The sequence below is a fragment of the Melanotaenia boesemani genome, chromosome 19, assembly GCF_017639745.1.
Source record: "Melanotaenia boesemani isolate fMelBoe1 chromosome 19, fMelBoe1.pri, whole genome shotgun sequence".
Lineage (NCBI taxonomy): Eukaryota > Metazoa > Chordata > Actinopteri > Atheriniformes > Melanotaeniidae > Melanotaenia > Melanotaenia boesemani.
The window spans coordinates 5,850,616-5,865,093 of NC_055700.1; the positions used below are offsets into that span (position 1 = coordinate 5,850,616).

Consider the following 14,478-nt stretch of genomic DNA (forward strand, 5'->3'; position numbering starts at 1 on the left):
CTTCAGTTTTAATCAGATAGAAAGGCTCACTGCAGCTCACCATGTCCGTTGATTACTATTTGCAATAACATCCAAATCGACTCCAGTCAGAGCTTATATTTCTCCACTATCAGTTTTTCCATTTTCATTAACATTCCCTGGCTATTTGGCAGATGGCAACACATCTGCAACATCTGCCAGAAATGAAGGCACAAGCATGTGACTGATTACATTAAAATCCACCCTGAGTAAGCAAAACATTCAACTGCTTCATTTCAGTGGAAGAAGACGAGGTCAAAAGGCAAAAGAAACACATCAAGACTGCATAGCAAAATAGACTTTATACACACACACACACACATACACACACGCAAGACATGACAAACATTATGCTAAATATATTGTGGCTCTGTTTCATAAGGATGTGCGCAAGTGCAACTGCATGCAGAAACACACAAATGCAGGCATGACTCAGACTTCATGGTAGAATGTTCAGCTTATTATTCAACTCAGTGTAATTTCCTGACTGAAGAAAGAACAATTCTGTTCATTTTAGGTTAAATAAAGGGAAAAAACGGTTTGAGAGATATGTGGCTTTAGGGATAATGTGAGAGGAAAAGTCTTGGAAACTTAAATTTCAACTATATTTAGTATTTTTGTGCTTGTGCAGAAATGTCAAGTGGATCTAAAAGGAACAAAAGGTCATTGGGGAGTTTTCAAGTGGTACCTGTAATCACACAAACACCTCTGAAATGAGTCAGCTGCTGCTATTCAGCATTCACACTCAGCCATAAAACCCATAAACTATTTAAAGAGCTCCTGTGATTATAAAAGCAGGAAATAGCTGAGGAGAAGCTTCTAGTTACTGCGAGAATCTATGAAAAAAATGTTGCGACAAAATATTGAGGAAGGTTTTCAGCAGCTTTAAGGCTACAGTCCATTTTAGTTCAGTTATAATCCAATTCATTGTCATCAAATTATCATCAAACTAAATCAAATTCATCGTAACTCAAATTTATACACCTCATTATGCTCAAGTTCATACAATACCTATAAGTAAAATCTTGTCTTGCAAAACATTTACGAATAATTCCATTTTGGACAAGAAGTGGAAAAAAGCTGAGACTATTTTAGTCAGTATGCTTAACTTGCGCTGGTCACGTCCACATGGAGACGAGTTTAGGTTTACCGCTAAAGTCTGGATGTTTTATCCACATGGAAAACTGGGTTTAGGGAGCACAAATGCTGATTCTTAAAACTCTGTCTCAAAGTGAAAACAGCGTAGTTTTGTTAATGTTTCCAACCCATAAGCATTTTTCCTGAACTGACGATGCTGCAGGGGGTCAAACAGGTAAGGGTTGGGGTAAAGAGGGGTTTTTTTTTGGGGGGGGGGGGGCAATCTGCAGACATGTTCCTGTCCCTGGAGTGCCTAGCCTTGGTGTTGGGTTGGCGTGGCCAGCGGTGGTCTTGCCTGGGGCAGTCGGGTCCCGTCGGGTTCCTGGGCGGGGCTCTGCTGGGGGGAATGGGTGGCCCTTGGGCCTGTGGGGTGCCTGCCCTCTGTGCGGCCCGCGCGGCGGTGCCCAGCACCCACTGTGCCTGCTCACTGTCGCCCTGTGCTGCCAGGTGCCCTTGCCCCGTTGCGCCAGGGGGCTCCGGTTTGGGGGACCTGCTGGGCCTTTGGGGCCTCGGGCTCCCAGACCGCAGCCCTCTGAAGCTTCAGGGTGTGGCATGATCACAGCCCCCTTGCAAGGACACATTTCTTCCTTGTTGCATGGCCACACAAACGTACTCGTCTCTCCATCCGCTTCTCACTAGATGTTGCTGATGTTTGTGTATTGGTACGTTTCTCTGCAGGTACGTTTGATGACTACTGTACTTTTTCACATTATCATTATCCTATTTTCTTTATGTATCATGTAGTACTGTAAGGCAAGGAAATGTCAATGTCAAGCTCAACTATGTTTGAAAGCCAGTGCAAAGAAGTTGGTCTTGAGCAAGGACTTTAAACCAGAAACAAACTGGGCAGATCTAATGTGAAATGGCAAACTGTTCTAGCAACTGAAAAAGCTCTGTCACTTCAGAAGGAACTGTTTAGAAGACCTCAGAGCCCTGGCTGGAGCAGGCTGGTGCAGCAGCTCTGACAAATACAAAGGAGCCAGACAGTTTAAGGCTTTAAAAGTGGTAATAAAATTTTGTTCTGAGTCCTAAAGCTAAAGGGAAGCCAATGCAAAGTAGCAGCACAGGTGTAATGTGATCATGTCGCCTCATCCCTGTAAGCAGTCGAGCAGTTGCATTTTGAGTGAGCTGCAATCAGTGCAAAGATAAAGGTCATAACACAGGGAGTTGCAGTAATCTAAGCGGGACATGATGAGCAGGTGAAGGATTTTTTCTATGTCTTGCTTAGACAGGTGGAGCTTTATCTTACCAAGCAGCCTCAAATAAAAGAAAACGCTTTTAACTACTGAACTGACCTGCCGGTGAAAGTTAAGAGCCACCAATATTTTTTACATGGGTTCAACAGTGTGAAGTAAGCGGACCAAGAACACTTACAGCACCATTCAGAAGCTCAGAACTTCCAAAGACCACAATTTCAGTTTTCTCCTCATTTAAATGGAGAAAGTTTAATTCCATCCACACTTTTAAATCTCTCAAGCAACTAGCAGATTAGTAAAAAGATCTTCTTGTGGTTTAAAAAGGACATAAATCTGAACATCATCTGCAGAGCAATGGTAGGCAATTTTGTGCTTCTGAAATATAGACCCCAAAGGCAGCATATACAAAGAAAAGAGCAGTGGACCCAAAACGGACCCTTGTGGGACGCCACAACTGAGAGGGGCTACAGCTAAGAAATACTTCTCAATGTGAACATAGAAAGACTGATCCGACAAATAAGACCGGAACCAGTGCAGGACAGTTCCTCTGATACCGACACATTGCTCCAAGCCTGTCAGGAGGATTTAGTGATTAACTTTATGGAAAACTTTGATAAAATGAAATCGGTTCCATTTCCATGTACAAAAGTCCCTGTTTAAAATTGGAAATGATTTATGCTCCAACGAAATAAAAAACCTGCTTTACTAAAACCATTTAGAACAACAAAACAAGAACATTCAAAGCTGAAGGTATTCTTTTATGTAACTGACTTCTTTCCTACTGACTGTTTCGTGGTATTGCATCCTCTCGGGAAAACTTGTTAAAAAAGCGTGTTTTAGAAAGTGCGGATTATTGCCTGTGCTTTGGAATACTAAAATAGATCCAGGATTGTGTGCCTTCTTGTGGCATCAGGGTGCAACGAAGGCAAGCCTGTGATTATGTAATGACAGATTAATCATCTGGTAGGAAATAATCTGAGATTATCACGAAGCTGAGGCTGAGGAGAGGGGGGAGGGGCATGAATAGGAGGAGGGAGGGCTTAAAAAAAAGACGAGATAGAGGTGAGACTGTCATACAGAAAAAGGTAAAGGATGACTGTCACTGTTTGGTTTGACCGGGTGTCTTCCCTAAGCAATAGGCTTAGCACCTTTACAAGCTGTGTTACTAAACTCAAGCCCCCAGAGCTCATGACTGTCATGGATATGATTCATTTCCACCTGCCTTCATGACTCAGTTCTGTCTTAGAGACACTCCTGCCTGTTGGTGTGAACACCAATTCCACTTTTCTTGGCTTTCACTGGCTTCACATAAAAATTGAGGATCTAATTAAAAATTTTTAGGATTAGATTTAGGACCTTGCATGGTCACCTTTCCATATTAAAGAATTTCAGCAGTCACCAGAATTTACAATTAGAATACATTTCTTGTTTTAGGTTTAGGGGGAAAGTAGGATTTCAGAATTCTATTCTTCTGGACTTAAGATCAAATTTCATATAAACTTAAGTTTAAGACCCTCTGGATGTTTAAATGCTTTTTCCCCTCATGTTATTTAGTTTATTAAAAAATACTTAAAACTTACAATCTTATTTTCACAAGCATTAATAAAGTTTAATTACTTTTATTACAAGTGCACAATTTCCATATGTCAACCACTAAGTGTGTAACTCATGTGTTCAAAATGGATCCTTACACAAGATAAAAACTTCTTTTGTTGCATGCAAAAAAATCTTGATTCTATAAGAATCTCAATCTTATAAGACAAAACAAATGTCATCTCTCACAACATTTAACAGCTCTTTAATCACCTGAAACACATTTAAACCACTACCTATGCAGCCTGCATTGACCTGCTCACCCAGAGTTAACACAGAAGCGTCACATGGACTCGTGCAGACACAACATGCATGACGACACAAACACAAACATACATTTGCAACCGAAGTTTGCTGCAGACTTGCAGAAGTAGAAGTAGGAAACTTAAAACACTTGTGAGACATAAGATGAGAAACAAGCTAACAGAGCCACATCGATAACATCACCATCCACTTTACTGCAGATTCAGCATCTCCTCAGAGAGTTTAACAGTGCAGAGACCAACTCTTTAAGGAGCTTTGCTTCAGCACATAAGAAATAATTTGTATGAAAAATGTCTTTAGCAGCGTGGTGCAAAGTGCCAGCTGTGCCAAGTAGAGGCATCTGAGAGAAGAGATAAGATGAAGCAGCTCTGACCAAAGTCAGAGGATTCAGAAAAAAAGAGTAAATTACTGCAGCCACTTTTGATCCTTTTCAATGTGTCTATATACCTGTCATGCACTCCATAAAATATACTGTATAATATTAGCATAGTTGTGCAACACTTTAGTGTCCCGTCAAAAAGTCCAATAGTTTTTTGTGAAATTGCTTCTATTTGAAGAAAAAGACTTTTGGAACATGGCTAAACTTCTCTAGTGGTTAGGGATTAATGCATGATTCCAACATAAAACGTAATAGAAATCTAGAAACCGAGGATGCATCATGCTGTACAGATGAAAACAATGGAGAGTAAAATGAATTGCAGTCTAGCTTACCTTGACGTCAGCCTTTTTGTTGAGGAGGCTCTTGGCTGCTGCAGAGAGGCAGAACGACACACCCTCAGATGGAAGGGTACACATCATACACCTTCAGATGACCACAGCTCTTCAGATCTGCTCACACGAATGCAACTGCACAGTAACTCATGCATGCATGCAGAAAAAAACAATCACCTGCAAATCAACAAGCTGGAAAGCTCACAAATACAGAAACATGAGCGTGCAACAAATGAACAAGCTAAAATCTCCACGTTCGCTCTCCTTCACCACCCATAGGGGCAGAAAATCTAACTCTGTGCAGATCCCGTTTAAAAAAAACAGCGAAGAAAAAAAAAACTCCCATTAAAAGACATTAAAACACACACACTGACTCATAAACACATTTAAAAAAATCTCCATCCAACTGGCACCTCCTGACCCTGATCCACAGCCCAAAGCATTAGATAAGCAGAGGGCATCAGCCATGACAGAAGGGGGGGGCATCAAACTAATTCTCAATATAATCCAAAAACACTTGCACACAGATGCACACAGGCACAGATAGATGCGGGATTAGGAGTGGAAGCATGAGGGAAGTGGACTAGAGATGCAGGTATGTGATAATGGGTTGGTTAATCTCAAGAGTAGGCTGGATTACTGGAGTTCATTGATGGAAAGCAATTATAGTAGCCATACATGAGGGCAAAAATAAACTCCAGGAAGCCAGAAAATGTGTGTTTTAGTGGTTAAATTCTCTTCATGATGATTAAAGCGAAGGAAACAGCACAAAAAGCAACAGTCATGCTGACATTAATCCTTCATCATGGTAGCACTGAAGCTCTCAGTGGGTGTACAGTCTCCATTTTTGCCTCTTGCACAATTGTTATTCTTTGCACTTTACATTTAAAACCTGACATCTAAGATACTGAATACACTCCAAGCTGCATGAATTTGTCTCCTTTCTCCCCGCAAGGCAAGAGAAGTCTTAAACCCTTGACAGGCAAAGAAGTCTTAAGAGTAATACCCTCTTCTCACAGATGAGAGATGAGGCTGCTTACCTTGGCAAACATTTGAGAAGCATTAAAGGCCAACGGGAAGGGAGAGAAAGATTTAAGAAGAGAGATTAAAACAAGCCGAGAGGGAGAGTGCAATGTTTAATCATGTTGGCTCAGTGAGAGGAAAGGATGTTAAGTTTTAAGAGAAGCAGTGAGAGTTTACCTTGTTCCACGATGCCGGCAGTGGTTCCCGCCACAGCGCTGACAGCAGCTGGGGCTGTGGTCTGCCGACCCACTGAAGTACAGCAGAATCACACAGATTAGACTGCAAAATGATGCTAAAACAAACAACTAATTCTTAATGTAGCACAACAGTTCACACACATTTCTTTCTCTGAACCAGCCTCATTAAATCGTTACCTTGAGCTTTTCTAACAGTCATGAAGATGACTGAGGAGGCCAGGTCATGTGATGCAGCTGTCCACTATTATTCTTCACGCTCAAACAGCCTTACAGAGCCTGCAGGTGTGTTTTGGCTATGGCCACATTGAGTTCATCTCTATGCAATCATCTCCATGCTCCACAGTCAGAACAACACCAGGAGACATCTGTTCTCCTCTGTATTACACAAACACACTGAAGCTGCAGTATGAGACTCTACATCTGGAAAAACAGACCATGTGTTTAGCTTCTGTTTCTCTTTTTCTTGGTTTCTTTCACCATTTCTACCATTAACAGTTGACATGTGCCTGCAGCTTAAAGCTTTAATGTGGGCTCTAATCTGAACTGATTTCTAATGAATTTCTCTGCAGCAGAGGAACCTCCGGGTCTTCCTTTCCTTATTACTTAGCTGAGTGTTTTTGCTTTAATACGTAATAATAATATAATATCTGCAGTTGTTGAATGAGGCTGTTTGCTGTACAGCAGCAGAGCCGAGACACAACACAGCCAGTCTTATTAAGAAGGAAGAACTTACACCAGTTTTCTTCTTTAACAAATTAGAAAGGAAGAATCTAAAAGCAAAAGAATTTCAAAATAAACAGATTTAAGTTGAAGGTTTTGTTTCCGGCTTTCTCAAAACCCCCTTAGCTTTTTGTAGAGATGCATCTTTAAATCACCTGTACTCTATGATTCTTCAGATGCAAATCTTTTTAGAAGACTTAATGTGCGATTTAAGGAATGAAGAAAGAAAAATAAAAAATCTCTGCAGTGTTTTCTGCATGCATCAACCTGCTGGTGTGTGCGTATCTGAAAGTGTAAAGAGAAGGCAGAGGACAGATGGTGTGTCACTCCGTCCTCCTCAACCTCATCTTTTCAGAGAATAGCACCCACCAGAGAAGTTCCTGGAGACAAGCATGGTGGTCAGGATGGCACCCTAAAGAGGAAAAGAACATGCAGCAGTTATTCTGAAGCCAACTGAAAGCATTGGCATGAAGGTGTTTATGTGGAAAGGAGCTCTGTTCACTGTTGTACAAAACACTGTCCACTTACATCACTTACACTGAAAATATATCAACGAGCAGTATAAAGAAGAGGACTGATCACAGTCCATTTAAATATCTATAAAGGTACAAGCTCCTTTCACAGCCAGAGAGGATTTATTTAGAACGAACAATCAAATAAGTCAATATGTACTTGGGACCAGTTATGACAACCACTGATTTTAAAACAAAAGAAATGGTTGAAGGTTGAAAATGATGCAGTATTATTTCTGTTTTCCTGGCCATTAAAGGTCCTATATTATACATTTAAAAAAAAAATCATATGGGTGTCAGAGGTCCAACAACATTGTTTTCAAAGTGTAAATTTAGCCTTGGTTTTTAATTTCAGCCATTCCCAACATTAGAGCTCTAGTGAGCTCTAATGAAAACTGCTATTTCTGCGTCTGAACCTTTAAATGTTCATGAGTGGTGCCTGTCCACGCCCCTCTCTGGGAGAGGATCTGGCTTTCACTGCCGCCTGCTCTGTGATTTTTGAGGCAGGGGTGTGGGTCAATGGCAGTATCCACTACCGCAGGGAGTGGTTATTTCCCTTCATGAGGTCACAAAGGGAAAGATCTCAGACTCACCCATTTGAACACACATTCACTAAAACGTGGAGCAAGCAAGTGAGAGAGGAGACAGAGTTTTCTCATTTGTGGGCTTCATACACAGGCTATGAGGACACGTGTGACTGTTACAAAACCTTTAGACAGTGAATTTTGCATAATATGGGACTGCAAATAAATTATCTGGTGTTAAACCAACTGATAGATATGATTTAAATTTTTGTTTTAATCAAATAAAAATTCATTTCAGTGTTTCTTTACTGAAATATTACGACTTAGCTTGGTTAGCTTTTAGTATCAGAACTTAAAGATTTTTTTGTTCTTCTTTAATGTCATATGGTTTAATTTAAGGCACGACACGACATGCAAAAAACCTGGTTTTCTTTCAAACTTGTGCAAAGAAAATGTCAAAAATACATATTTCCTTAAATTCCCCTAAATGTTGCCTTTCTAGCCGGGTCACTTTTCTTCACCCTGATATGTTTGGCATCATTTTAAAGCTCTTTTCCTGCTATACGGTGGGATCTTATCCAAACTTCACTGATTGGGTCTGATTTCTGCAAATAGAATTTTATAACAAAAATGTGTCTCTAAATGAGTTTTTTCCTCATCCTCAGTGTCAACAATCACTAACCTATAAGCACTTACACACATCAAACTTTCCAGTTATGCTTCTATCTGTATTTTATTTCTGTAAGATTTTACAGAAGCACTTTTCAATATTTTATTCTACCTAGATTTATAGAACATTTAATTGAAAAGAACATGGTGAAAATTGAGGATTTCTGATTGTTGACAGTATTTTTTTATTTGAAACGTGATAAAAAAAATCCCCTTTAAAAACCTTTGACTCAAATATGTCTTGAAATGAATGCAAATTAGTGCATTTTTGGTTATATAATAACTAATTTGCATATCTAAACACATAATTTCAGAAAACCTGCAATACAAAAAAATAAAATAAGTAATAAAAACCAGGAAAGTTTCATTGTGATAGATGTTAGTTAGAAATGTGGTCCCATTCACCTGTAGTGTCCCTCTTTAACTGCTGTTTTTATGTGATAACAGTAACACTGATTCTTCAAAGTGGCACTTTTATGGAACATTCATGTTAAATATTTGGTGGTTCCTGCTTTTGCATGAAAGCAAATTGAATATTTTGAAGTCTAAAGGTTTTTTCTTTTTTAGTTATATAGCTCAAACTGTTAAGTGATAGTAGCGTTGATGTCAGTCACAATAAGAATAATTCCTTTTAATAGTTATTATCTATAAATGGAACACAAATAGGAGCTGGATCAGATCGACAACTTAGATAAAACTTTCGTTTGAGCTGCACAGCGTTTTCACACCTTGAGTTTCCTCCTGGCGTTAAACTTCTTCAGGCACTCGACCGTCTCCTGCCTGTGCATCATAGAGGCCACTGTTGAGCGTTGCTGCAGGGAGACAAAGAGGGAGGCTGAAAATAAAACATCACAGAAAAGCAGCTCTGACAGTGACAGGTTTATGTGGGCAGGAGCTGCTGAAGAGACTCTGCTGTGCTTGAAATGTGTTGATTCTGAGGCTCTTGAAGTAACAACATGTCAGGCTTAAACAGATTCAAATTTTCCTCCCATGATGTCCCGACAATAGACTCAGTTTTGTTATGAGCATATGATAGGACATGAAGCACGGCTAAATGCTGGTAAAGGCTGTAAACTAAACCACAAAAGCAGAGAAAATAGTAAGTTATCAAACTGAAGCAGTGCTTCATTTAGAGATAACACAAGTCCAAACAGCAGCTCATTAGCTAACATCTACTTTCTTTCACTAATTTAAATCTGAAATGGTACAAGCTTTTTAATATGACATTAAAACATACTTGAAACTGGTAAGAAGGCTTATTACCCATTACACATGGTGCAACTCTGATAAGGTCATTGTGAAAAGCTTTCATGGTTTAATCAACCATTGTTTTAGATACACAGTTCTTATATACAGATGTTACTAGGGAGAGTGAGAGGATTGACATGGTTTCAGGCTCTTGAGAGAAGCTAGAAGAGGCTAAAAGAAACACAATATATTTTTCTTTTCTCTTCATTTTCCAAGAAAATCAGCAGGTCAGGAAACATACAAACATGGTGTTCCATCAAAATAAGACTATTAGATTCACAAAATCTTTCTTGCAGCACCTGGTATGAGGAATATTTTCACATCATTTACCACAATTTCTCTTTGAATTGAAAGATTTTCTAAATAGAAAATGACTTGTAGACGGCTCCATATGTTAACTTTATTTTAGATACAATATAATTTACATGAACTATGTTTTTATGAGGACTGGAGCTTTGCTTTAAAAAAAATACAGTTCACAAAGGCATTTTCAGCCTGATTTTTAACCTGACTCGATCTTTCCAAACATCTTCATTGATTACCAGGTTGTTATTGTAATTTTTTAGGTTACTCATAGTCAGATTTAAAAATGCAGCCCTGAATATGAATATTTTACTGAATATATTATCATAATATAATACTAAAATACAACTCAGAAAAGACTAGAAAAAATGAAAAATGTGTTTTAATTTGGTGTCTTTAGTTTTTAATCTCGTTGGTAAAAATAGCTAAATCCTTGAATTTAGAGCCAGACAGCAAACACTTCCTCAGTTTCATATTCATATACAACCTTTTGCACAGCTAAAGCTGTTATAGCACTAATTTTAACCTAAAAATTTACCTTGTTTTTACCTTTTTCTTCTTAAGCTTACTTAATTATTTTAATGTGGGTGGGTGAGCAATGCCTATCACTTAAACTCTAATAACTTGTAGTAACTAAACTGAGGTTAATGCGTTCAGCAACATAGCTCTGCTTAATTTTAAAACTCAATTTGCACAACTGATATGAGCTTAAATTAATCTTTGTCCATACAACTTTTAAAGATTTGTTTGGATCATAAATATCAGGAGGAAAAACATGATTTTGCATGAAGAAAAACTGGAACATTTTCTACTCTTTAGTACAAAAAACATCTATTATAAACTGGTTTACTCCATATGTGGTGTTCTGGATGCACTTGCAAGGTGGTGGAAAGGATATTTTGATGAAGGGCAAATCACGTGCTCATCTCTGAGGTTTCCCTCCCACTCCTCCGTGGAACAAATTGTTTGACATAAGCTTGCCCTGGTATCAGTACATGTCAGAGATTTCATGTCTGGAAACAGGCGGTGCTGATATTTGGCAGCTTCAAGCAGATTTTCTTAAGCTTATTGTCCCAGGATAAACAAATTAATCAGAAGAAGAGGCCATGAAATATTATTTGTCAGCTTTAACGGGCTGCTCGGTAAATGCAGCTACTTACGCAGACCCATGGGTGCTTCAGAGCCTCCTGGGCGGTGATTCTCTTGGCAGGGTTGATAGTCAGCATCTGGTTGATCAGGTTTTTAGCCTCTGGAGTCACAGTGTCCCACTCTGGGGAGGGAAACTAAAAAGCACCAATGCAAGCCCACATATACATTAAAAATGTAAACAGTAAACTGTTTGATACTAAGAAAGAGAAAAGCAGTGGAAGAGCATGCTCACATCGTAGGCTCCAGCTTTGATCTGCTGGTAGAGTTTGTGCTGGTCCTCGTCCCAGAACGGAGGGTACCCAACCAAAAGGATGTAAAGGATAACACCTACACACAAAAACATAATCTTTGTCTGAGTGACAAGCAGGAGAGCGAGGAGGCGGTGGCAGAGAATGAAATTATTTGTTTACCACATGCCCAGATGTCTACAGGTTTGCCGTACGCCTCCTTTCTCAGCACCTCTGGTGACAAGTAGCCGGGAGTCCCTGCAAAGCCTGCACACAAAAACAAAGAAACACTCGTCTTCTGATCAGTAAGTTTTTTAAATGTAAAGGTTCGTCATACAGTGTTGCATGTGGGAAAGGGAGTATCGTCTTGTGAGGAACGCTCTCCTGAGGCCCATGCATACTACTTTGTTTACCAGGCTAGGTTTCGTTTAGTTAAAATACCAGTTGCTGACAATAGAAGGTGTTGAAATGGGAAAAATTGTTTGAAGCTATTATACAACAAGAGGGGGAATGGGAGAAAAATGTGATCACAAAGCAGAGGAATGAGATTAACAGCAGGGATGCACATGCTGAACTGCATTACTAGCCTAGAGCCCATTATTGATAGCTGCTCCATCCACTATAACCTCATTCCTCTACATGGACTTTGTGGCTTCTTAAACAGCAAACTTGACAGTAACGTTTGATCTGATATGAAAATACTTAAACGAGGCCTTTTTCTCTCATCTCGCTTGCAGGGGGGCTACTTTAAGGGACAGAAATATGAGTTTTATTGAAAGGTATACAGCTCATATTGCACTCATTGTTGACATAAAATACTTTACTTCATTTCCTTCATAGATCCTGGGTATGTTTTATCTGGCAAAATCAATACCTTCACAAATTCTATGTTGTGTCTTAACAGTATTAACCTTCTGCATCCTGTAATACCATTATCCACCTGCAGTGATTTTATGCGTGGGATCCCTTCTCCTTTTACAAAATGCTGTCCAAGTTTTGACACATTAACCTGTTTTTTCCACCATATAATTGTCTTGTTGAATCTTTTTTGTTATTTGATTTGCAGATGAAGGTGTTTCTCTCCAAATAAATAAAAAAAAAAAGCTTAGCTAAGAACAACAAGCCACAAGGCTGTGTTGTTTGTGCTCGTGTAACTTACCAAACCAAGCCTGCTGTTCTCCTTGAACTTCAATCGCCAGGCCAAAGTCAGCCAGTTTCACAGCAGCATTCTTACACTTGCTGGCCAGCAGTAGATTCTCTGGCTGCAGATGTAACACAAACACCACACAGTAAAGTCAGCCAGTCATAAAACCAGAGCCAGTTCTCTTAAAAGCCCTCTGCTAGACTGAACCGGACCAGAATACCTGAGCTGTGTTTGGGGGTGAGGTAGGTAAAACTACACAGTGTGTCACACTGAGGTAAAAAGTCCACGTCTTTGTCATGTTTGGGGATTTGGTGGAGAAAGTTAAGGGCTATTACTGTAAACTGAAGCACAATTACATTTTATTTTAGTTTACTTTTAACTCTAAATTATCCTGCTTACACCTGCTTTCTTTTCTTTTAATCTGATAACATGTTGGTCTAATGAGCTCTCTGATCACCTTTATCCAACCATCACAACAGCTTTCAAAACGTTTGAAACACCATCCGATTAACAAAGACAGAGACACAGCAAACATCTTAAACCACCTTCAGAAATAAATAATAAACACCAGATAAAGTCACTGAAAGAAACTGAGGCCCTTCAAATCCAATCAGTCCATTTAAATGGATTCCACAGAGCTGTGACCAAGGCCACTACAATGAAAAAGCCTGTTGTAGCAACAATCTGTCCAACAGTCACCCCATAAGCTTTCATTCTCTCTTTGTGATATATTTTTGCATCTGGATGTTCTTTTTTATCTCTCACAGAAGCGTGGCACACACTTTATGGGAGGGATCACCAACTCCTGGCCTCTTGAGCCCGTGTCCTGCAGGTTTTCATTGCATCCTTGCTGCAATACACCTGGTTCAAATGAAATAGTTCTCCAACAGCTTGTTGTCAAGGTCTGCGCCAGCCTCTTAATGACCCATTATTTGAGTCAGGTGTGCTGCAGATGGACATATTGAAAACCTGCAGGACACTGGGTCAAGAGTTCCTGAGTTGGTGATGCCTGCTCTATGGCAATTCAGACACACACGCAGGTGACGTACCATGTTGCTCATAACTGTCCCACATTTCTGTGTGTACAACAATAAACCAGAGTAGAACAATTAAGCCTACTCATTGGCTAAAAGAACTGAAATGTTTCTGCTTGATGAGTATATTTTCCATAAAATGTATTTTGCTCCAATATAGGTCACAACATCTGCATACAGTACAGGCTATGTTCTTACAATAAACTATCACTTCATCTATCATCAAACTATTTTTTTTATTTTATTTGGGTGACGGATCCACACTTCTGTAGTCTCTTAATGGACTCAATTGTCTTAATTTATTTCTAACTCTAACCTGTTTGGAGTGCCTCCCTCTCACCCACTAGAAGCTGGTACTCCAGACTCTGGATGGTGAAAGTACTGTATAATAATAATATAATCATGTATAATAATGTCTTCAGTGCCTATGGCAATCTGACAGTCAGCTTCTGATCAAATGCTGGTTTTTAAATTAATTTAAAAGGAACTGGTTAACCCAGCATTAAAAGACTATTAATAGTTCTACAGAACCACTTGCACACATTCAAAGCAACACTCAGAGACGCTCCAACACACACAAAAACACATACACTCTCAGGCTGAGACAGACAGATGGGACTTAAAGCCTTTTTGCTGTTTGTTTACTTGAGGACAACCAAACACAGCTTGTCTGTTTGCAGCTGTCGTGTCTTGCTGCTTAGACGCTGATGTAGGAACAATCTGACGAGCGTGCAGAATGATAACACCTGTTTGCTGATACTGATTGATCTGAAGCAGTAATCTCTCCACCTCAGCTGCATGCAGAGCTC

General features: G+C 39.5%; 1 protein-coding gene across 5 annotated transcripts in view; it reads right to left on the reverse strand.

The window, feature by feature from the left end:
* LOC121630060 (calcium/calmodulin-dependent protein kinase type II subunit beta) overlaps positions 1-14,478 on the reverse strand; it is a 42,443-nt gene that overhangs the window by 12,861 nt on the left and 15,104 nt on the right. For 3 of the 5 annotated variants that reach the window (XM_041970103.1, XM_041970104.1, XM_041970101.1), the window contains exons 7-14: positions 12,651-12,753; positions 11,675-11,758; positions 11,497-11,591; positions 11,276-11,398; positions 9,293-9,376; positions 7,229-7,271; positions 6,120-6,191; positions 4,920-4,957 (exon numbers count right to left, since the gene is read on the reverse strand). In XM_041970103.1, coding sequence (XP_041826037.1) covers positions 4,920-4,957; positions 6,120-6,191; positions 7,229-7,271; positions 9,293-9,376; positions 11,276-11,398; positions 11,497-11,591; positions 11,675-11,758; positions 12,651-12,753 — 642 coding nt within the window. The remainder of the gene's footprint in view (positions 1-4,919; positions 4,958-6,119; positions 6,192-7,228; positions 7,272-9,292; positions 9,377-11,275; positions 11,399-11,496; positions 11,592-11,674; positions 11,759-12,650; positions 12,754-14,478) is intronic. The other 2 variants (XM_041970105.1, XM_041970102.1) reach the window with 1 other exon arrangement.